Source organism: Lissotriton vulgaris, unplaced genomic scaffold (genome assembly GCF_964263255.1).
Source record: "Lissotriton vulgaris unplaced genomic scaffold, aLisVul1.2 SCAFFOLD_688, whole genome shotgun sequence".
NCBI classification, from domain to species: Eukaryota; Metazoa; Chordata; class Amphibia; order Caudata; family Salamandridae; genus Lissotriton; species Lissotriton vulgaris.
The window spans coordinates 465,846-490,000 of record NW_028243991.1 but is presented as its reverse complement, the minus strand read 5'-3'; the positions used below and the strand labels follow the sequence as shown (position 1 = coordinate 490,000).

Sequence of the window (24,155 nt, the reverse complement as noted above, 5' to 3'; positions counted from 1 at the left end):
GATACCTTTACATACACTCAAACTATTATAACATAGGATAAATACAGCAGATACCTTTACATTCACTCAAAGCATTATACCATAGGATAACTACACGAGATACCTTTACATTCACTCAAACCATTATACCATAGAATAACTACACGAGATACCTTTACATACACTCAAACCATTATACCATAGAATAACTACACAAGTAACCTTTACATTCACTCAAACCAATATACCATAGAATAACTACACGAGAAACCTTTACATACACTCAAACCATTATACCATAGAATAACTACACGAGATAACTTTACATACACTCAAACCATTATACCATAGAATAACTACACGAGAAACCTTTACATACACTCAAACCATTATACCATAGAATAACTACACCAGATACCTTTACATACATTCAAACTATTATAACATAGGATAAATACAGCAGATACCTTTACATACATTCAAACCATTATACCATACAATAGCTACACGAGATACCTTTACATACATTCAAACCATTATACCATAGAATAGCTACACGAGATACCTTTACATACACTCAAACCATTATACCATAGAATAACTACATGAGATACCTTTACATACACTCAAACTATTATAACATAGGATAAATACAGCAGATACCTTTACATTCACTCAAAGCATTATACCATAGGATAACTACATGAGATAACTTTACATACACTCAAACCATATTATAGAATACCTATTTGAAATGCATTTACATTAGCGGTGGGCAACATATTTTGTTCCACTCTCAGAATTGGCAGTTTTTAACACCGAGGTTTGTCCAAATTCCACCAATAGCCGCCTGGCGGACTTTTCGTCCTTCAAGGCTCCAGATATGTGAGCTGGCGAGCATGAACGAGATTTAGCGTCCACTAGCGACGTTTTCTACCATGAGCGATGGCCAGTGTTTGTGAGCGGTTGTGGCTAGAGGGCTCTCATTTGAGTAGATAAGATCTGCTGCAGCTCGAGTGCATTTTCTGCTGAGGGTCACCAAAACCACCTCGAAGGACCGAGCGCTCTTGCTCAACGCATTGTCTCATTCATGCTGATTTTCAGTGCTGCTCACGCTACCAGCAGCCAATTACAGTCTGAACCCCCACGGAATTTAGCAGAGGGAAACTCTGTGAGTTCCACCCACCCCTTATTTACATGCACTGAAACAAAGGCCTAGTGGGGATCCATTGGCGGAAAGACTACCCTCCAGAGTCTAAGCGGATCTACAAAACCGCTAAGAGAGAATATACTGTTCTGTGTAAAGCCGCTCGTGCGGAACACGTGAGCAAAACTATTGGACTTTGGAAAAATAAATCCAAAGTACTGTTCAAAATTGTCAAGGAGCTTTCGGATGCTTCTTCTCTACCGACGCCCCCGGTATTAAATGAAACACAGTGTGAAAATGTGGCAAAGTTCTTTACTGAGAAAGTTGAGAAAATCTATGCTGACTTACGTACAATCACAGGTAACACTGAACTGCCATTAACTAATATCCTGTCTTCGTCTGACAGTTTCACGCCACATACGTCTTCTGATTCTGTGTCTAGTATCAGTATCACTACTTGGCAGCCATTAGACTCTTTCTCCTTTACATCCATTTTAAATAATCTTAAATCTGGCTCCCCTAATGACCCACTCCCTGTCCCTGTTTTTCGAAAATTGGCACCCACCTCTTTGGAACTTATTAGGGATCTATTGAATGCATCATTGAGAGAGGGCACTCTACCACCGGAATGGAAACATGCGATGGTTCACCCATTATTGAAAAAACCAATGCCGACTCATCGGAACCGTCAAATTTCCACCCAATCTCCCTGCAATCCGTTTTTTCCAAAATTTTAGAAATACATGTGAATCAACAACTTTTGCAGTATGTGGAAATTAACAACATTCTACATATGTCTCAATCTGGCTTTAGGGCTGGGTACTCCACAGAGTCAACACTCCTCGGAGTTACTGAAAAACTTCGGCATCATGTAGGTAAAGGGGAAGCGATGGCACTCATTTTATTGGATTTGAGTGCCGCGTTTGATACGGTATCCCATGCAGTTCTCCTAAACTCACTCCAGTCCATTGGTATAAGGGCCTAGCCTTGGAATGGATAAAAAACTTCCTCATTGGAAGAACTTTTCAAGTTTTTTCATAATCGGCTAGATCAAACACCTTTACGTCTTTGTATGGGGTACCACAGGGCTCAATCCTTAGTCCATTGTTTTTTAATCTTTGTCAGTCCTCTAGCTAGGATTGCGGAAGAAGCTGGGCTATCTATCTTCTCTTATGCAGACAATACTCAGCTTCTCTTTTTACTCACCTCCAACGAAGCCTCCTATGTGTCATCTTTACAGGTAGGACTACAAAAAATATCTATCTGGATGCACATTAACTGGCTTAAGTTGAATACTAGAAAGATGGAGGTCTTGATCCTGGAGAAAAATAAAGATCTCCGGGGTCCACTTCATTGGCCGCCAGAAATGGGCACACTACCTCAACCAGTGCAAGCAGCAGGCAACGTAGGCGTGATGCTTGACGAACAGCAAGTAATTAAAACTGCATCGACTTGCTTTACCATCTTACAATGGCTCCGCAAAATACTCTGGATCTTACCTGGTCCCACCAAAAAAACTATAATTCAAGCCCTGATTATGTCTAGGCTGGACTATGGTAACGTCCTATACCTGGGAGCCAACAAAGAGACAGTTCGCAATTTACAAGTGGTCCAGAACTTGGCGGCCAGAGTTCTTTCCCATGTGCCTAAACATCATCTATTTCAGGTGCTCTCCGCGACCTTCATTGGCTTAGAATTGAGAGCCGGACTAAGTTTAAGGCCCTGTGCTATATGCATAAAATTAAAATAGGAACAGCACCTATGTATCTATGTTTGTTAGCCCAGTCCTATTGTCCGACTTGTGTACTTCGCTCCTTATCCCAAGCCAAATTTCAAGTCCCACGGTTCAAACTCTCACGCATGGGTGGACAGTCCTTTTCCTATTTAGCGCCCAAACTATGGAATTCACTACCTCCATTGCTCCGGCATGAAATCCGCCACAAGATTTTTCATAAAGGCCTAAAAACCTGGTTATTGGATCAATAGGCGTGATTCCTTCTGCTGTGCGTGGTTTTATGGTGCCGGGAAATCTCCGGGTAGCTGTGCTCCTTATAAATTGAATAAATAATAATAATAATAAATAACCAATGATGGAAAGTTTTAGTTAGGCTTCCTTTACCAGAAATCAGATGTACTGAAAATCCATGTTTTAAGCTCTTGTTTAAATTTGAGAAGGAAGGTAGCAGATTGAATGGATATGTAAATGTAAAATGTAAATTGATACTTGTATAGCGCACTACTCACCGCAAGGGTCTCAAGGCGCTTGTACGAATACCGCTGTGGAACCCATCCTGGCTTTCCCTGTGAGGAGTCTACTCTTGGGCACCCCCAAGGTGGAGGCCAGGCATCCTTAGCGTTGAGGGGGCCGTTGTGGAGATTAAGCAAGCTATTGCCCAGAGTTGCAGAATGGGACTCCGTGATTGGAATAGGCACGAGGCGAGAATTATCAGGTCCGTGGAATTTTGAGCCCAAGACCCGCCGAGGCGGGGACTTGAACGTAACATCTACATTGCTGTTCAAGATATTGGGGTCCTTGTTTATGTGAGGCTTTGTAGACAAAGCACAATGCCTTAAACTGGATCCTCTCGTTTACTGGTAACCAGTGCAACTGCGTGATAACCCTCCTAACCGAAACGTGTTTAGGAGTACGGGATAATACTCTGGCAGCTGTATTTTACAATGCCAGTAGTTTCCTAAGCAGTTGGGCCCTAAGATTGAGGTATAGACCATTACAATAGTCCATTCTTGCCAAAATGAAAGCTGAACCAACCAGCCTTTGGGTATTTTCGGGGATAAATGCTAAAATCCTCCTAATTTTTCTAATGACAAAATAGACGAATGAGGTCAGAGCATTAATCTGACTCCCAAAAGATAGTTTGTTGTCCAGAGGCTTTTACCTTTGTCTCCTGGCTTGGGTAGTTTGCTTAAGTTTGAGGGCCACCAGCTGGGTGACCAAAAGCAGGGATCTTTCCCAAGCAGCATAACCTCTGTTTTGTTGCTGTTTAGCTTTAAACAATTAAATCTCATCCAGTTGTTTACTGCTGACATGCAGTCATTGAATTGCCTACTCAAAGATTCAGATTGATCTGTGACTGCTATGACAATTTGTGTGTCGTCAGTCTAAGAGGTTAATAAAAAACTGAAAGATCTTACAACTGGAGCCGGAGCTGCTCTCTATATATTAAAAAGATTTGAGCTCAATGAGGAGCTCTGCAGTACTTCGCACGGGATTGGAATGGAGTGTACTTATATGGCTCTATGGCCACAAAATGGATCCTATCATCCAGAAAGGATTCTAGCAAACAAAGTGCCATTCCCTCGACTCCTGGTACTGCTAACCGCTCTGCCAAAATGGTATGATGGACGGTATTGAAGGCCACCAATAGGTCTAATAATATGAGGGCAGCCTTCCCACCATTGTCCAATGCTTCTCTGATTTCCTAAACTGATTTGAATAAAGCTAACTTGGTGTCCAGCTCTAAAACCATGTGGCGACTCATCTAGCCATTTATGTGTCTCAATGTATTTCCCAAGCTGTGTGTTCATGGCTGTTAATGGTGTGTTCATGGCTCTCTCCATGATCTGGGAAGGGTAATCGTGATATGGGACGACAGCTATTTACATCCTCTGGATCCAGTTTGGGCTTTTTGATGATAGGCCGAATTGAGGCTGTTTTTCACATCATTGAGAAAACTCCTTTCTTAAAGTTTATAATGATTATTCTTTCCAAGTTATCTGCCACTACTTCTTGGGCCATTTTTACCACAGCCACCGAGCAGGGGTCGATAGGTGATCCAGATTTGGTTTTTACCATATTGATGGTTTTTACCATCAATAAAGTTTCCGAAACTAGGCTCCCCGTCTAATGTAGCCACTACTGGGTCAATATCCGGAGTAAATAGTTTCTCCCTGTATCTGCTGCTGTCGACCATAAACAGCAAAAATACACAATACTATTACTTTAAGATGGTAGGTTAAGCTTAGTTCAGTTCGATTCTTAGATGCAACACTTTGCGTCAATGTACCTTAAGTTGCGTTGCACTTCCACGACAGGCAATGTTGCAGCAATGGGAAATGCGCCAAAGTTCAGAAACAAAGAAATAAAGACGTGAAGATCTTCCAGATGTGGCAAGCTTCTCGGGAATGCGAGAAGTTCTCAGTTTGATGCGTGGACTGCAGAAGCGACACCCTGACGAAGCGATGGCAGCAGCTCCAGCGGCGACACTCTTCTCCCACAATGCGTGAAGCTTTCGCTCAATGCGACAACTACAGCGGTGACATCCAAGATGCGATGGCAGCAGCTCCGACGCGGCTCACTTCTCGAGGATACGAGGTGCTCTTGGTGGATGCGGTGCAGTGCGACAGTTCCAGTGGTGACACCCTCCTTCGGAGTTGCGATGACAGGCACAGCGATGGCGACATGCTCGGACCTCGTTGCAAGATTCTTCTCCTGATGCAGTGCAGTGCGATGACTACAGTGGGGACACCCTCCTTCGGAGTTAACACAGCAGCAGCAGCAACAGTGACTTGCTTCTTCTTCGTTGCGGCACGCTTCTCTCCGATGCAGTGCAGTGCGACGGTTCCAGCGGTGATGACGGCAGGCACAGCGACGGCGACACGCTTCTTCTCTTCGAGTTGTGCTTCTAGCTCCTTGCGACACGCAGTTCCTCAGAAGGCCCAAAACAGTAGCGGCACTTGCAAAAGAACTCTGGGGAGCTGAGGGGGGTGAAGTCTGTTGTCCCTGAGACTTGAGCAGGAGGCAAGCTCTTTTCCAAGCTCTTGGAGATCCTTCACAAGTTGAAAGCAAAGAACACAAAGTTCCTTTCTCCTTCCTTTGTCAGTAAGGCAACCACTACAGGTCAATCCCCCAAACAGCACTTCACCTTGGGAATAGTCTCTCCCCAGTTTCTTCAGGTTCCTCTCCTCAATAAAGGTTTCTTCTTGTAGTCCAAAAGTGATCTAATTTCTTGGGATATGGGTCCTAATATTTATATCCCAAAATCCTTTTTTCTCTGAGGGGAGAGGGGCCTTTGCCCAGTCCAAACCAGTTCTGAAGCACTCTGTTTACCAGACTTCTCCTTTCCTTTCACAGTGCAGGGTAGGCACATCAGACGCCCCGCAGGAGGTGGAGCCAGCATTGTGGAAGGCAAGTACGGTCCTGGAGCACTTTTATTACAGGACTCCTTCTCTTCTTTCAGTGTGCAGGGCAAAGACATCATCCGCTCCCCAGGCGGTGGAGCCAGCATTGTGGAAGGCAAGCACAGCCCTATTCAAGGTTCAGGTGCAACTCCTCCCACCCATCTAGATGCAGATTTCTCTATTCACCACTGGGTGACTCAGCCTGTCTTTTGGAATCCCCCAGCCCTGTCACTCTCAAGAACCAGACATAGGAATACACAACCTAGCAGAGGCAGGTTTGAATGGTTAGACAAGCAAATACCTACTTTCTAAAAGTGGTATTTGAAAACAAAGAATATTAAAATAAACTTCGCTAAAAGATGTATTTTGCACACTAAACTCGAATTTCTACCATGTTCTCTGAGACAGTTAGGATTATAAAATGTAATGAAAAACGAAAAGGGCTGTAATTCACTATTAGGACATGCCAACACATCAGGGCTTGCCCTACCTTATCCATACAATGCACCCTGCCCTTGGGCCTACCATAGGTCTGACTAATATGAAGAAAAGGGAAGGTTTAGGGACTGGTAAGTGGCTGCACTTGCCCAGTCAGCATGACAGTACCAGACTGCACGCAGGCTCTGCAATGGCAGACCTTAGACACATTTTACAAGGCTGCTTCTGTGGGTGGCACAACCAGTGCTGCAGGCTCACCAGCTGCATTTGGATTACACGCCCTGGGCACACTTATTGCACTAGACTAGAGACTGACAAGAAAACCAAATAGCCAAACATGGAACCACTGAATAATATATCAATCTACAGTAGGGAGCACTTGCACTGTGGCAATGGACAGCAGTGGCACAGTGACCAAAGCATCTAACACCAGCAATAAAACAAGGCAACAGCAAAAATGGAAGGGAGACCCTCCCCAATGGTGCCAGGTCTATTAATCATCAACTGTTCTCCGAATGTGTTCTTGTTTTTTGCAATTTAATTTACATTCCTTCAATTTTTCTGAATACCAAGGCGCTGTTTAGATGATTGTGCCATACGCGTACAGAGACCAAAGGCACTGAGGAGCAAATATTTAACTCCATTTATTTGTTGTAGGAGCTGGCATTATTGTCTACATCTTCTCCTTACTCTGGCTGTGAACTAATTACATTTGCTTGGAATTTCTGTTGGCTAATCCTATTCCAGGCTCCTACTGACCTATTCTTTACTGCCCCCCCCCCCAGGTGGATGGACAGTTTCTATTATTCCGATATTAAGTAAAATAGCCGAGTGATCTGACCAGATGAGTCGTAAAATGTTGTCAACCTAAATGGGGGGAAATCCCATCTAGCGTATGACCTGCTTTATGGGTGGGCTCCATCACCAGTTGAGGGAGCCCAAAACTCTCCATGAGGTCCAGAAAGTTAGCTGTGTCTGCCTCTATGATGGATTCCAGATAAACATTAAAACCCCCCATCACTGTCAGATTGGAGGCTGCCAGCCCTTCATCTAGAAGAATATGAAGGTCATCTATGAAAGGACTTCTCAGGCCGGGCGGTCGATAAACTAGAATAGCTTTGAAATGTTGCTGAGCACTTTGATGAAAGCTGAAAGATAGTGCTTCTCAAACCGACAGAGTGGAAGAGGAAAGGGGCTACAAAATAAAGAGTGTCAGAGGGTCTGGAATAACAAGAACAAGAACGCTAGATGTGCGTCTACAGAGGACTTCCAATACCATGCTAAATATGAAATTATGAAGACAAGGGTCACCCTTATATTAAACCCAATGAGTGATCAAATGAGGATGCCCATCAGTCACCACACGGAACCGCCCTTCATCATTTGGGTTCCTTCTAAGACCACTGATGGTTATATCTATTGTCTTTCTCATGGAGGGCTAAGATTGTAAAAACCCTCTCATGGTCAGATAGATTAACGTGGTCTTGCTTCTCAACTGAGAGGATGTTAAAGAAGGGGACTGATGTCGTAGTGCAAAAAAATGGTGAGAAAAACAAGAGAAAATGTGTGTGAAATAAAATTGGATGAGGGGGTGCTGAACGTAACTTTATTTTGTCGCTACCCACTCTCCCAATATTAAAAAGTAGACAGGGACAACCCAGTTAATCTTGGATCATCTGATGTATTCTAGGGTCAACATGTTTCTGCAATAATTGACATGTGTTGTCATTGCTTTCATCAGGACCTCTATACACTGTTTGCTACTACGAACTGGTGTTCATTAAAGAAAAAAGTGCTCAAAATTATAAATGAATTTCAAACCCGATACTCAGATCACCTGTATCCACTAGATGTCTGTATCGGTGGTTTCACTGTTCCAAGATGGGAATTGCTAGGAATAGTGAAAACATGGAGTTTATTAAATTGTAGTCTTGTAGGAGAAACACAACATTCTTATACTTGTGTGATCATACTAGGTTTAAATTATATAATCCAAGTAGAAAATGACATTTGTTCGGGCACAGTCATAGAGACATCTTATATAGTGCCATAGTCTCAACATTGAGTCGAATTGTCAAACATCACCAAAGGAGATTAGCATCTTACCCCACTTGGAGGATGTAAGGACCTCACCCCACCTGGCCACGATCAGGGTAAAGAGGAAGCACCGCTCTGTAAAAGGGGCAAAGAACAGCAAAGCTGCTGTAGGCAGTGTCGAGGGACACCTTCCATCAGTGTATGTCGGCCACAGCAAAGTGGTTGCAAGCCAACTCACTCCAATTCAATGGCACAAAGATGGAGATATTGCACTGCTCTTCTGACCGACTCCCTCGCCCATTGCCGGAAGATTTTTGGCCTAGCTCCATCCCAGGCTCGGTGGAGGCAGCAGACTCGGCCCGCAATCTGGGAGTTATGTTCGACTCGAACCTACAATTGGATGTCTCGGTGAACAGGACTGTTGGGACATGTATGGGCCTGCTCCGTGCTCTACGGAAGATACTGCCGCTTCTCCCACGGGATGCCAGAGTAGAAGTAGTGCGTAGTACCATCCTCAGTAGGTTAGACTACTGTAACGCACTACTTCTAGGAGCCCCAAAGGTTTTGATCCATAAATTACAGAGGGTTCAAACATGGCGGCTAAACTAGCCCTATCCCTACCTCGCTCGGCATCTTCTGCGGGAGCTCTGGCAATCTTACATTGGTTGCCGGTCCAGCAGAGGATCTCCTATAAGGCTTTGTGCCTGGTCTTTGGAGCACTGCATGGTCAAGGACCAATACCATTGCAAAATCTTTTTTCGTGGTATCAGGCTGCCAGACCTCTGAGATCCGCCTCAGCGTTCCTAGTGAAAGTCCCTAAAATAAACAGAGTGAGAATGGGCGGCCGCGCCTTCAGTTTCACGGCCGCCACAATGTGGAACACTCTACCTCTAACACTGAGGAGCAGTCAAAATTTGATTTTATTTAAAAAGGACCTTAAAACCTTTCTCTTCCCTAGAGCAGAATAATTTGTAGAACTGATGGTGGAACTGATCTCAGCGCCAGGATACCCGCTTGGTGACAGCTGCGCTTAATAAGCATTAAAATACATACATACATACATACATACATACATACATACATACATACATACATACATACATACATACAAAGCTGAAAAATGCCACTTGTATCTCGTGTTTACAAACAGACAAATTTAAGCACCAGACGCGCTATCTAATATCCCACTCAAGCTCCGTAATCAACTTTCTGGAAATTCAACTGAGCTAGTATGGTTTGTCACTGCCAAATAACCCTCTATTCAGGCACTGCATTATGGTACCACACGCCCCAACATAGAATAGATATTAAGGCTTGCTGGGAGAGCAGAGAGTTACTTATGCGCCACAGTCCCAGTGTGAGCTATCACGTAGGAACCGATTCTGTACTAACATTTAAAGGCACTCTTTCCTGCAAATACGTCTGTCCGCTGTTGGTACAGGTGAAAACACATTGCTTACAGCGCTAATATCGCACGGACGATCACCTTACCTCTCCGTCGGTACTTCGTATCGGCGTCCGAGCCAATCGGGGAGGTAAGGTAGTCCGCCTTGGCTGCTGTATATAACGCGAAGTGTTATTGGTCGATCGTACGTCACAATGGTCAATGCGTACAGCGTGATTGGCTAAACTTAGATCCAATAGAAACAAGGTATTGTCGTTCTTCAAAAAGGTAAACAAAACACACCAGAAGAACCAATGCGTACAGCGTTATTGGCTAAACTTTGAGCCAATAGAAAGAAGGTATTGTCGTTGTTCGAAAAGGTAAATAAAACACACCAAGGGAACCAATTGTATGTTTGTTTGACAAGTTTCTGAGCAAATTGGCACAGCGCACGTGAAGTTTAGTAATGCATGTGGGTACCTTGCTTGATTGTCAACTATTGCACCACAATTCAATTCAAAAGTGCTTTATTCGAGTATTTACTCATAAAAGCAGACAAACAAACACATAATAAAATACAATTATATTACAAAGTCAGACATGACTTTAAGCACAATACACATTAAAAAAGGGGTTTAAAATAACATTGCATTCAGTTATTTGTCATCAAGGTGCAAAGTTCATATAATAAGGTCATATTAAAAACAATCCTATTACATAGTTAAAAATTAATATAAATTTTTTTCGTCAGATAGACACCTGGCATGGGAACAGAGAATAGATAAACTAGCAGTCTCTGATCAGCTAGGCAGAGAGTAGTCACCCTACTAGCAATCTCTGCCTAGTTACCCACGCCCACCCCAAGTACTTAGCAGTCGCTATAATAATCCAATTTAAGGAGGTAGTTTTAACAATGCGTAGAGCGACCATGCTGCTTTTAGTACCCAAATTTCTACACATGGGAGCCAACCAAACACGTCTAGGAATAGAATGTGCATGACAAACAAACAAGAAGTGGCCCAGCGTCTCTTTACCTTCCCCACAAACTGGGCAAGTAGCTGGACCTCTATTACTCCATTTAGATGTTAAATTACCAAGAAGTAGAGAGCCAGCCCTCATTTGGAAAAACAGTTTCCTGTCCATGGGTTTAGTTATAATATCCCAATAGATTTCAAACATTGGAAACAGTTTAGCTTCAAGGAAGGCAGTCGTCATAGACCCATTATTATTGTTAAGGGGACTCTTATTTTCGACCTGTTCCCAATAAAGGTTTTTTATAAACAACTTAGATGGAAAGGATGACCCGGTTGGATCAGACCACAATTCGCTTAACCCTAGTTCACTTAATGCTGTTCTCAATGATCTAAACCATTTAATTTTATGAAATTGATCTGCTTTGATCACATCAGCAAATCCTTCTGCATATTGTGACAACTCGGGGGTGGTCCAAATTCTACGCCAATATAATATCGGTCGAAGTTTACACATAGCCGAGATTTCCTTCCTCCCAAGGTCATATCTGAGTGGCAAAAGGGGACTGCTCTGTGGGGTGCCAGTTAGTTTTCGGAGGAAGCTATTCTCTGACCTCTGTAGCTCCTGGAGGTTTTCTTGCCCCCACAGCTCTGCCCCATACAGTGCGGACCCTATTGTTTTAGCCTCATATATGATTAATGGCGGTTTGATTGGTTTAGTTAAAGATTTCATGTGCTCCTTAATGATGGTACCAGCCAGTTGTTTGTGTCTTAATACTGCCAGATTTAAGTGGTGGTTCCATCTGTTGTCATTTGAGATATGTATCCCCAGATAGGTAAAAGAATTCACTACTTCAAGGCAGCGCCCACTCATGGTTATTTTGGATTTAAAATTCCTACAAGGATTAAAAACCATGAGTTTTGTTTTAGCTGCGTTTACCTCCAAGCCATGATCACTACAAAATGTGTCAAAAATTACCAATGCCTTTTGCAGACGCTAGGGGATTTTGATAAAATTAAGGTGTCGTCTGCGAACATTAAAATAGGAACTTTTGCACCAGCGAGTGAGGGAGCATCTACGGGCTCAGCTTGCATACGGGGAACAATTCCGTTTATAAAAAGAGTAAACAATGTCGGTGCCATTGAACAACCCTGTCGAACCCCACGCTCGACAGGGAAGTCAATAGTATCGTTGCCGTAGCCACCCCATTGGATCTTAGCATAAGTGCCCTCATGGAGTCTCATGATCAAGGTTAAAATAATCATCGGGACCCCCAGAGCTGCCAACACTTCCCACAATTTTGCCCTCGGCACCAGGTCGAATGCAGCCCGTAGGTCAACAAAAGCTGCGTAGAGACTGCATCCGCCCAGGACCACTGTCCGCCATTGTATCAGTTGGAAGCGGAAGACCTGGTCTATAGTGCTAGTTGCTCTGCGAAACCCGGCCTGAAAAGGGGATAGGACGTTCTGCTCCTCAGCCCAATCAAGCAGATTATTAATGATTACACGTCCTACCACTTTTTGGACCGTGTCTATTAGGCTGATTGGGCGGTAATTACAGGGTTGGGCACGATCCCCCTTTTTATATACTGGGATAATGACAGCCCCCCGCCAGGATACCGGGATTTCAGTGCCCCTGGCTATATGGTTTATTAAAAGGCAGATGTACTTGCTCCACCTGTCGGTGTCATCTAAGAAGACATCCGCCGGGACTCCGTCGTTACCCGGGGCTCTGCCCCTATGAACAGATTTCAGGGCAATCAGGATTTCGCTTAGCATAAAAATATCTTCATCTGGAACAGATATATTAGGTTAGAGTTGCTAACAGGCTGATATCTGGAAGAGTACTGCTCGCTGAAGAACTTAACCCAGGCATCATGAGGGACATTATTGTTGGGAGGCTCTGGAGATCTATCATGGCCCCATTTGACAATATGCCAAAATTGTCTAGAATTTCTACTTTCACTAGCACATCTCAGTTTCTGCCAGTGGTCTTCGTCCCAGTCTCTTTTTGCCCTGGCAATACAGTTTTTATAGTGCTTCCTGGCAGACCGAATATCACTCACTTTATTGCTTTTGATTGCAGCTCCTAGTTTAAATCTTGCTGCCCTGCAATCATGATTGTACCACTTTGCTGATTTAAATGGACAAGCCCTATTATTTCGTGCGGGTTTTAAGAAAAAGTTTTTGACTTCATTAAAGAGAGTCGTATGAACTGTGTTTTTCATCTTCTTGTCCTTGTACATAAGCAGTAATATTTTCCAGTGCCAGAATGGCCTTGTCTGCCGCTGCTCTTATCTTTTCCAGGGCCTGCTGGTCAGTCTTAACACCAGACCATCTTAACCTGCGCATGTTATTGGATGGCGTGATCATTGGGGGCACAAGTAGGTCACAAGGATTTGGAGTAATTACGTTTGGTGTCCACCAATTATGTGAGACGCATAGCGGGTCGTGGTCGCTTTCTATCCTGGCTGTAACTACCATGTCACTGAGAGATGACCATATCGATAAACTGCAGATGACGTAGTCAATGCGACTTTTGCTTCGCCCGTTATTAAACGTCATGGCGGGAACACGGTCTGATTGGGTTCGGCCGTTCAGGGCTCATAGCCCATGCTCCAAGCACATAGCGTTTAGACCTAGGATGTCAGCCGTCCACCGAGTTATCGGTGGGGACTCTAGAGTGGGAATGTCCCAAAGCTTATCTTCCTCCGATCCCAGAGGAGAATCACCAGTGATGAGAGGTTCGAATGTCCGATTCAAATCACCTGCAATTAGAATGTTTTTTCCTGCAGATTGGGTCTCAAGAAGTGTAAAAAGGCACATAAGAACCTCAGATCTACCTTTGCTGCCACCTCTAGCGTAGATATTATAAATATCTATGGAGATGGGTAAATCACTGGTCAATCTGATAAGCTGGATATCTTTTTGGTCAAGTTCCACACATTTTACAGCAATTTTTAAAGACTGCCTAACCCATATGGTAAGGCCCCCCATCGGCCGCCCTTTAGGGCCCTTAATAGCAGGAACATGAAAATTTACATACCCCAATGCAAAAGTAGGCTCACACGCCCAAGTCTCCTGAAAGATACAGAGGTCATACTTGTTAATAAATTCAAACCAATCAGCACTGTCCATTTTGGAAGATATTCCAGCCACATTCCATGACAAAAGATTCCCTGAAATAGGTGTCATAAGAGTACCGGGGTTTGTAATATGCTTGTTTGACATCCTACCCCCTGTAGCCTGGTTTATGGTTCTAACATTAGATAACCCAGGTAAGTCGACAGACATCAGCCCCAGAGGGCTAGTTGTTGTTAAATTACAGGCTAAATCAGGTATACTTTTGGCACAAAGAGGCACGGTAACAGAATTACAGGTAGATGGTTGTCAATCGCAATCGCTTAGGTTGGACAATGCAGAAAAACGATTTTCCAACCCCAGACCCCAGTCCACTGAAGCAACATCCTTTCTCCCCCTCTTAGACACAATGTTCCATTTGGTTCTTAAAATACTTGAGTTTGGTCCACTTCCCTTTCTAGGATAGAAGAAGTCCAAAGTCAATGGAACGATTGAAGTTGTTCGCCTTTGTGGTGGTAAGATGTTTGGTAAGATGTTAGGCAAGACCCCAGGGTCAGAGAAATGGAGGACGACACACTCCCCTTTGAATTTTTTCACCCTGTCCCCGATCCACTGTACCCTTCTCACTTTGACGAGCTCTTCAGAGAGTTGCTGCTTTCCCCAGGGAGTAATTACCATATTGGTGGTTAACCATGATAAGGATTTGTTTCTTAGAGAAGATGTTGTTTCCCGCTCACCTTGAGCCAAGGGAGGAACATTGGCAAGGACAAGTACCAGTGGGGATGCTTCAACCACAAGCTCGAAAGTCCCTTTTTCAATAAATGGGTCTTCAACAGCAGGAGCAGGGATCGAGGTAATATGGGAATCACCAGGTAGAGTGTTATTACTTGCCATTAGGGGGTTTGATACAGGGGCAGGTATGAGACCACTAACAGCTGTAGTTACTGATTTATTTACAGATTCCTCTATCTTTGCAGAGACATTTTCCGGAAGTTTCCCTATCACACCCATGGTTTTTTGTAATAGACCTTCCAGTCGGTTAACCTCAGAAGTTAACTTATCTATTTTGCTAACCAGGGGTTTGACCACACTTTTGATTTTTGTGTCCATCAGAGCCAGTAGTTTATTAAATTGGGCATTTGAAAGTGTAACAAACGCCTCATTAGTCAGGTCATGCTCCTCTTCCTCAGAGTGTTTCCTCAGGGGGTTTGCTACTCTATTCTTGGCTGACCTGAGACATTCCCGTTTACCCGGGACGGGTGCTGGAGGGGAGGTAGAATGGTCCTGGCTAATAATTATATCAGACAGTACCTCATTGACGCTAAGGTCTTCAGCTACAGCAACGGTACCACTGGGCTGTATAGTGATAGTATCCGGAAACAAGTCAGGTATAGCACTATTAGTGCTATTGTTGATTAGAAGGCCAAAGGGATCGTCAGCCTCGATGTCAATAAAGGGAGATTGGGTAGATGAGTCTATTCCCAAAGAGGCTCTTCTGTCGTTGTTAATTTTTTCAACAACTTGTACCAGATAGTTCTCAATAGAGTTGCTAGGAGTGGTTAACTTTTTAGGAGGCATCATACACTTTATAAACAACCAAAGTCAATGTAACTTACGTAGCAATCTGCAAAGAAGGTGTCGATATGCAGAGGCGTCAGCTCCAGAGCAGCGAGCCAAGAGACCAGGCCCAACCCAACCTTGGCCAACCTCGGACGGCCTCAGACGGCCCGCCCTTTGCCCGGGCTTCGCCCGGCGTCCCGCTCGCGTCCCGCGAGATGGGGGTGATGCGCTATTTCAGCGCACCAAGGCGCGCTGGTGACGCGGCGTGCGCCGCTTGGCCTTCTGGGAATTGTAGTTCCCTCGACCGCGCTCCTCTCGGCCACCTCTTACTCCCAGATGTCAGTGGAGTCGGGCAACGCGAGGCGGGAGGCGGGAGGGCAAAGCAGCAGTAGATGAAGGTTTCTGCAAGTCTCCTACTCGTCTGGGCAGCAACAGCAACAGCGTTTCGCCGGTAAAGGTTCCCCCCCTCGACCGGGGTGATGCGCTATTTCAGCGCCTCCAGGCGCGCTGGTGACGCGGCGTGCGCCGCTTGGCCTTCTGGGAATTGTAGTTCCCTCGACCGCGCTCCTCTCGGCCACCTCGTACTCCCAGATGTCAGTGGAGTCGGGCAACGCGAGGCGGGAGGTGGGAGGGCAAATCAGCAGTAGATGAAGGTTTCTGCAAGTCTCCTACTCGTCTGGGCAGCAACAGCAACAGCGTTTCGCCGGTAAAGGTTCCCACCACAATTGTTATAAACATGTGTTGCACCTCTTAATTATACACTATTTCACCAAGCTGGATTTAAGCACTAGGAACAGTCAGTGGTGAGTTCATGCCCTATATTATTATAATAGGATAAATGGGTACTACATAAAAAAAGGGGGAGAGGATGCTGCCAACCCGTGTGTCTCGGATTGTTCATGCCCTACATTATTATAGTAGGAATAATGGGTACTACATATAAACGGGGAGAGGATGCTGCCAACCCGTGTGTCTCAGATTGTAGATGGCATACAGAAAAGTAATGTATGCAGTTTCTGGGGTATGTAGACAAAGTAGAGCCAGAGAACTGGTCAAAAATTGGGCTAGGATAGAAATCATAGGCTACCCCATGGTATGTCATCATTAAGCCCACCACAGTTAGTGCCCAATTTGAACACCCACTTTTGTTCTTTTAACAAGAGGAATCTGCTTATGTCGGTGATATGTGCCGGGATGCTGGGTTGTTCAATCACTGTCCATTGGAATGCAGTGGATGGATGGCGTGCCTCCAGGAAGTGATTCGTCAGTTTGGTGGCTTGCCTCTCGCACCTACTGGTGCTCTTGTGTTCAGATATTCTCACTCTGATATTGCGAGTGGTCATCCCCACATATTTGAGGCCACAGGGGCATGTAATCAGGTACACCAGATTATCGCTATTACAATTTGTGAATTTGTTTGGAATCCACGGTCGTGTTGTGCCTATGTCTATCTCTTGGATTTCTTTGTTTGTGGGCAGGAATGACAAGAACCATATGGATGGTGACCTGTCACAGGGGGAAGGTCCCATAATGCACCCAAAGCCCTGGGTTCTTTCGTACGTGGTCTAGTGTGGATCAGACGGTCCCTAAGGTTGGGACCTCTTTTAAAGGAGAAAAGAGGCGTCTCTATTGTCGACTCGTCTGAATTCAAAATGTACCAATGGCGTTTGACTACATTCTGTATCTTGTTGGACAAGGTCCCAAAAGTGGTGACAAAAGTTAACCTCTCAAGGGGGGGCTTTTGAATTGGTGGTTCTAACAATGCCAGACGGTTATTATTCCTCGCTCTCTTAAGCGATCGCTGTACCAGCCTCCTTGGATACTTCCTGGAAATCAGTTGTTCTCTAAGAGTCATAGAGTGGTTTTGAAAGGCTCCAACGCTGGAACAGTTCCTATGAACTCTAAGAAACTGTCCATATGGTAGGTTCTCAAGTAAGGATTTGGGGTGATGGCTGTCAAAGCATAACAAGGAATTCTTTTCCAGTGGTTTTCTATAGAGTTCTGAGTGTAAACCCTCTGTAGTGGATGTGATGAGTAAATCCAAGAAAGCCAATCTGTCTTTTCCTATCTTGATGGTAAAGCAAAGGAAATCATTCCTACTGTTTAGCCATCCCAAAAACTCTAGGCAGCTCTCACTTGTGCCATGCCATACCACAAGGACATCATCGATGTACCTTTTCCAGGTTCTGATACATCGAAGAAAAGGGTTGGTGTTAGCTAGCACGTGCTGCTGTTCAAATGAATGAACATAGAGATTTGCCAAGCTGGGAGCGTAAAAGCTCCCCATGCTGGTACCCGATACTTGGAGGTATGTGGTGTCTTCGAATTTGAAAAAATTGTGCTTAAGGGCTAAAGTTGCACAAGCCATAATGAAACTCACAAGAGTTATACTAACAAGGGTCTTAGATTGTAAAAGATGCTCAATAACTTCCAGGGTTTTATCTTGGGGTATTGAAGTGTAGAGGGCCTCTACATCAAATGAAACCAGGAGATCCATAGTAAGGTCAAATTCAATTTCAGAGGAAAGGGAGCCAACTAACGACTCCCGGCAGAGAATGGCCAATCCTCCACCTTTCCTGTCCAGTGTGTAGATTCCAAATCCTGGTGGCGTGGCTTCCACCCGGCTGGGTCCCAAACAGGCCTCTGTCCATGTCTCAGCGATAAAGATTAAGTCGCAGCCCTGACTTTCACTAAATTCCGCACATTCACAACAGTGTTTAACTAGAGATCTATCAGTGAATAGCGCACAACATAATGTGATAGGCTCACTTGCAACTTTGGCTCCCTTAACATAAGGCTCCCCTAACTACTGCGCCTTGTCTAAGGAATGTGGGCAGTACAGACTTGCGTCCCTGGCATGTGCGCTTGTTTCCTCCCTTCTCCCAGTCTATTATTAAGCATGTCTTCGCTAGCTTACCTCTCGGATTTAGCTCCAGGAGTTCGCTTCTAGTGTAATTGACCTGCTGTTGAGAAGTTGGTTCAAATCAGGCAGCATGGCTGGCCCTGAGGGCGGACTGAGCACAGAGGGGCTTGTTATTAGTGTTCCTTTGGCACGCCAACCGCACAGTCGCGCTGATGGTGTCAATTTGTAATCTCTCATGTGGGAGGGGGCGTGTTACCAGTCAGGACCCTAAAGTCCAAATCAGGTTAGGCAGGAACAATCCCGTACGCGCTCCTAAATTGGCGAAATTAATTAGAATTAAAGTTTAAGTTGTGAGAGTCATCCTTTTTTCCCCGATCACTCCCCATTTTTGGACTGATACTGGTGGTAATGGACTATGACTGTGTCCTGGGCCCAGTGAAACCAGCCGCAGGGCCAGTGCTCTGATTAAAAAGGTATATGATAATTAGGTGTAATTACAATTGGCAGTGACAACTTACCTGTACCTAGTATACGGTCGGGCAGGTAGGTTTAGAGGCCCAACTGATTCCATGCACTTACGCAGGCACAGCTGTGTTGCCTGCTGTAAATTTAAAAGTCAGCCCTGCTTTGCAAGCTAACTTTAAATTAAAATTACAAGCACATTTGACTGAATTGAAAGGTACTTCCAAAGTACGAATCTGCTGTATTTTTACGTATAAGGCACCCCTAAGGTCTACCCTTGGTGCCCCAGAGTAAGGTGCCTTGTAACAATAGGCAGAGGCATTTTAATAGTTTTTCTATGCCCTGGTGAGGGAAATACTATCATGAATTGATGGTTTGGGTCCACCAACAGGAGGTCAGTCAGTCCCAGTTCCAGATCGATGTCGTACGGACTCAGGTCCATCCGATTTCATGATCAGGCCCTCATCCTTTCCTCATTGTAGCCTTTTTAGCTCCAGCCAAAATGGGAATACCATAATACAGTGTAGTTTCTGATGACAGTGAGCTAGAATAATATTTCAAGGACTAAAAAGATTGGATATGATAAATCGAACAAATTGCCTCTGATGAATTTGTCATAGCTAATACAGAAAAGAAGTTATGAGCTTTCTTTTCTGTGAGCCAAAATCCAGCCGTCTAGCAACATCTCCTGATTGGCTAGTCTTGCGGGCTGAGACAAACTGCTTTGATGAGGTGATAAGTGGCCTACATACAGACAGAGGTTATTTGGTGGGGGAGAACTACAGCTGCAGATAACAGGTCAGGAAGGGGGCTGCATAATCAACCTCCTCTTCAAAGAGAGCAGGACAGTAAGAATGCAAGCAAGACCTCCCCCTCGTCTTGTATCCCCCAACCGGATGGAGCCCCCAGGAATGGAATTTGCTGAAGGTCTGGAAGCGGGAGAGTTAAGTGAAATGAGTCACAACAGTAGGTTGGTTTAGCCTGGTCTTCACTCCATTCTCCATGTTGGTTTTTAAAGTGCAGTGCCTTGTGGGACAAGAATATGCCACACTTTGGAGGAAGCTGCCATGCTTTTGGGTGGTTCCCCACACCTATTGGACAGGGGTGCCCCCTATTTCTCTCCCCAGAACATTGGATAAATATGTGAGAGCAGTATAGCAACTCAAATCTGCTGCCTGAAACTACAAGAAGAAGGACTGCCCTGCTACAACCGTGGCGTGCACCAAGAGGACTTCAGTCTGACCGTGTCTGCTGCTCACTAAGGAACTACTGCCCTAAGGACTTTGCCTTGATTCTACAAGAGGAGTCACCTGCATTATCTCCATCAAGAAGAACCAAGCTGACCGCCTTCAGATGAACTTTATTGGATTTGGTCAGGTGCATTGTGAGAACTGTAGTCTCAACTTCTAAGGAGCAAACCAGAGACTCTGGAACCTTGGATCCTGTTTGTGGACACTTTGAACCCTCAAGAGGAACTTCAGGAAGAAGTTCCGGGACTTTGGAGCAACTTTGGGAGAAGTTCCATAAGGTGACTGATTCGACGTCGAGAGTCAAGCGGACTATGTCTAACAGTGTCCCGGCCTGGATTGAAGGTTTGGCCGACTGAAAGCTCCGTAGCTCAAGACTTCCAGGAGTTGACTGGGAGCTCCCGCTGAACAAATTCTGCGAACCCACTGCATACCTAGGGTGATGAACTCCCTTGCTGCAGTCGAGAGAAAAAGCTCAAAAGTTTCTAAGTGCAAAGGTAAAATTTTGACCGTGACCTCTCGCTTAGTGTATCTGACTGCAGCTCCATCGTGGTCGGCCTCAATCTTTAACTTTGTCCCGGTCAAGCATGACCAGATGTCCTCATTTGGCACAATTCATTTTTAAGCAAAAGAAAGTGGTTATTCTTTAAAAATGCATATCTTCAGTTCCCTACACTGGATCCTGTTCATTTTGGTGTCATTTGAAAGATACAAAGATTTCCTATTCCTATACATTGCTGTTGGTTTTTTATTGTGCCTTGTGTTTTGCTTATCTAATGTATTGGTGATTCTTCCGCGCTTTATACACGTCTCTCCTAAGTTAAGGCTGGGCACTCGTTACCAGCTACCAAGGGTTGAGCAAGGGAGTAATTTATTGATGCCTTGCCTGGGCCTTTATTGTGTTGGGGACCTCTTTGGAAGTGGTAGGGGCATAATTACACCTACGCATTACAGCGCAGTGTGGATACTGGTGTGTGTTTGGTTACAGCGCAGTGTGGATGCTGGAGTGTATTTAGTGACAGTGCAGTGTGGATACTGGCGTGTATTTGGTGACAGCGCAGTGTGGATGCTGGAGTGTATTTAGTGACAGCGCAGTGTGGATGCTGGAGTGTATTGGTGACAGCGCAGTGTGGATGCTGGCGTGTATTTGGTGACAGCGCAGTGTGGATGCTGTAGTGTATGGGTGACAGCGCAGTGTGGATGCTGGTGTGTATTTGGTGACAGCGCAGTGTGGATGCTGGAGTGTATTTAGTGACAGCGCAGTGTGGATGCTGGAGTGTATGGGTGACAGCACAGTGTGGATGCTGGCGTGTATTTGGTGACAGCGCAGTGTGGATGCTGGAGTGTGTTTGGTGACAGCGCAGTGTGGATGCTGGAGTGTATGGGTGACAGCGCAGTGTGGATGCTGGCGTGTATTTGGTGACAGCGCAGTGTGGATGCTGGAGTGTGTTTGGTGACAGCGCAGTGTGGATGCTGGAGTGTGTTTGGTGACAGCGCAGTGTGGATGCTGGAGTGTGTTTGGTGACAGCACAGTGTGGATGCTGGAGTGTATTTGGTAACAGCGCAGTGTGGATGATGGAGTGTGTTTGGTGACAGCGCAGTGTGGATGCTGGAGTGTGTTTGGTGACAGCGCAGCATGGATGCTGGAGTGTATTTGGTAACAGTGCAGTGTGGATGCTGGCGTGTATTTGGTGACAGCGCAGTGTGGATGCTGGAGTGTATTTGGTTCAGAAAAGGGGGTGGTGATGAACAGAGTGTCTGAAATAAGCAGACCACTCTTACCCAGTCCAAAGATCAGGGCTTGATCCATCACTGTTTTTTAGCTCACTGCACCATCCCAGCTCAGATCCTGGCTACATGCAAATTAGTCTGACCCTGGCCCAGTGCATCATGGGAACAGGGCAGACCAAACTACCAAGCCAATTCTTATACTGGGAAGGAAACAAGCTTCCGGGGACCGGTTTCTGGCATTTCAGCCGTCTTCGGCCCGGCTTGCTTGAATCCTGATGGTGCAATGAGCAAGGGACTCACATCTGAGTATACCCTTCCACGCTTATGGTGGACAAAAGCGATTCAGAAAAGGGGGTGGTGATGAACAGAGTTTACTAAATTAAGCAGACCACTCTTACCCAGTCCAAAGATCAGGGCTTGATCCATCACAGTTTTTTAGCTCACTGCACCATCCCAGCTCAGAACCTGGCTACATGCAAATTAGTCTGACCCTGGCCCAGTGCATCATGGGAGCAGGGCAGTGTGGATGCTGGAGTGTATGGGTGACAGCGCAGTGTGGATGCTGGCGTGTATTTGGTGACAGCGCAGTGTGGATGCTGGAGTGTGTTTGGTGACAGCGCAGTGTGGATGCTGGAGTGTATGGGTGACAGCGCAGTGTGGATGCTGGCGTGTATTTGGTGACAGCGCAGTGTGGATGCTGGAGTGTGTTTGGTGACAGCGCAGTGTGGATGCTGGAGTGTGTTTGGTGACAGCGCAGTGTGGATGCTGGAATGTGTTTGGTGACAGCGCAGTGTGGATGCTGGAGTGTATTTGGTGACAGCGCAGTGTGGATGCTGGAGTGTGTTTGGTGACAGCGCAGTGTGGATGCTGGAGTGTATTTGGTAACAGCGCAGTGTGGATGCTGGAGTGTATTTGGTGACAGCACAGTGTGGATGCTGGAGTGTATTTGTTGACACCGCAGTGTGGATGCTGGAGTGTATGTGGAGGGTGTGTGGTGACGGGTCTCATGGGTTGTATTTTGTGGGCAGGATCCCGGCTCCCCCTCCTCCTTCTGTGCTCCTCTGCACCTGTTGTCCTCTCCTCTCTGACTCGTCTCTTTCTCTCTCCTCAGATTGCTCTGGTCGGACGGACATCGAGGCGGAGGTCGCGCTCTTAGTCCATGGTGATTTCATTGTAGCTGATGCTGGTCTCCTCCTCGTGGAGTCCTCCTTGGGGGCGCTCTTGAGGGGCATCCACGTGTCCCCGGGCTCCGTGCGGCTCCACCTGCTCCTGTACGGCGATGATTCTTGGATACTGGACCGCTTGAAGAGGACCCCCGACCTCCGTCGCCTCATGGACCCCTGGTCCCCGTGGACCCTTTATGTGTTTCCTAAGGTCACTTCCTTGGGGGGAGCCCTCACCCAGGTCAGACGGGGGGTGCTGTCCGAGGGCGGGGGGGCCCGGCCCCTCGTGCCCCGGGTCCTGCTCCTCTACCCAGGTTGGGAGATAGACGGCAATGCTGTGGGTTCAGCCCGGGAGCTCCGGGGGGCCGGGGTGGAGGTCTTTGTTCTTGGTCTGATGTGGGATGGGGTGTACAGAATTGGTGCACTGGAGGCCCTCGCCAGCCCCCCGGCTGCAGGCCACGTGTTCATGAGGGAGGATTATGAAGACCTCCAGCGCCTCCTGAAAGAGCTGGCAGAGTCCTTCTGCCTCCGGGTCCAGGACAAGATGAAAAGCATCAAACACAGCCTGGTGGGACCCAAGGGGGAGGCTGAGGCAGGAGAACCTTAGTCCACAGAGGCCTCTATGGGCCCTGCCTGCACTCCCCCCACACCAGAAATCCACCCTCGGACTTCCGGCAGAGAGGAGAGGAGACAGATGGAGGCCAGATCACCTAATGGAAGGCAGCTGCCCCTACCCGCCCTGCATTTAGGAAACATTGGGCCCGATTCACAGAACTAACTTCTAAATCCTAAATGTACTACCATTTTGGTATTGACAGAAGGCACTTACTCATTTTCGTATTCACAGAGGGCACTTGCTCATTTTGGTATTCACAGAAGGCACTTGCTCATTTTGGTATTCACTGAAGGCACTTACTCATTTCGGTATTCACAGTAGTTAGGACTCCTAACTT

At 45.9% G+C, this 24,155-nt stretch overlaps 1 protein-coding gene across 1 annotated transcript in view; it reads left to right on the top strand.

The window, feature by feature from the left end:
• The window catches only part of LOC147668184 (uncharacterized), a 95,856-nt gene extending 72,047 nt beyond the window's left edge, over nt 1-23,809 (top strand). The window contains exon 5 of the mRNA XM_086948719.1: nt 23,151-23,809. Coding sequence (XP_086804845.1) covers nt 23,151-23,809 — 659 coding nt within the window. The remainder of the gene's footprint in view (nt 1-23,150) is intronic.
• Nucleotides 23,810-24,155: the final 346 nt, after the last annotated feature.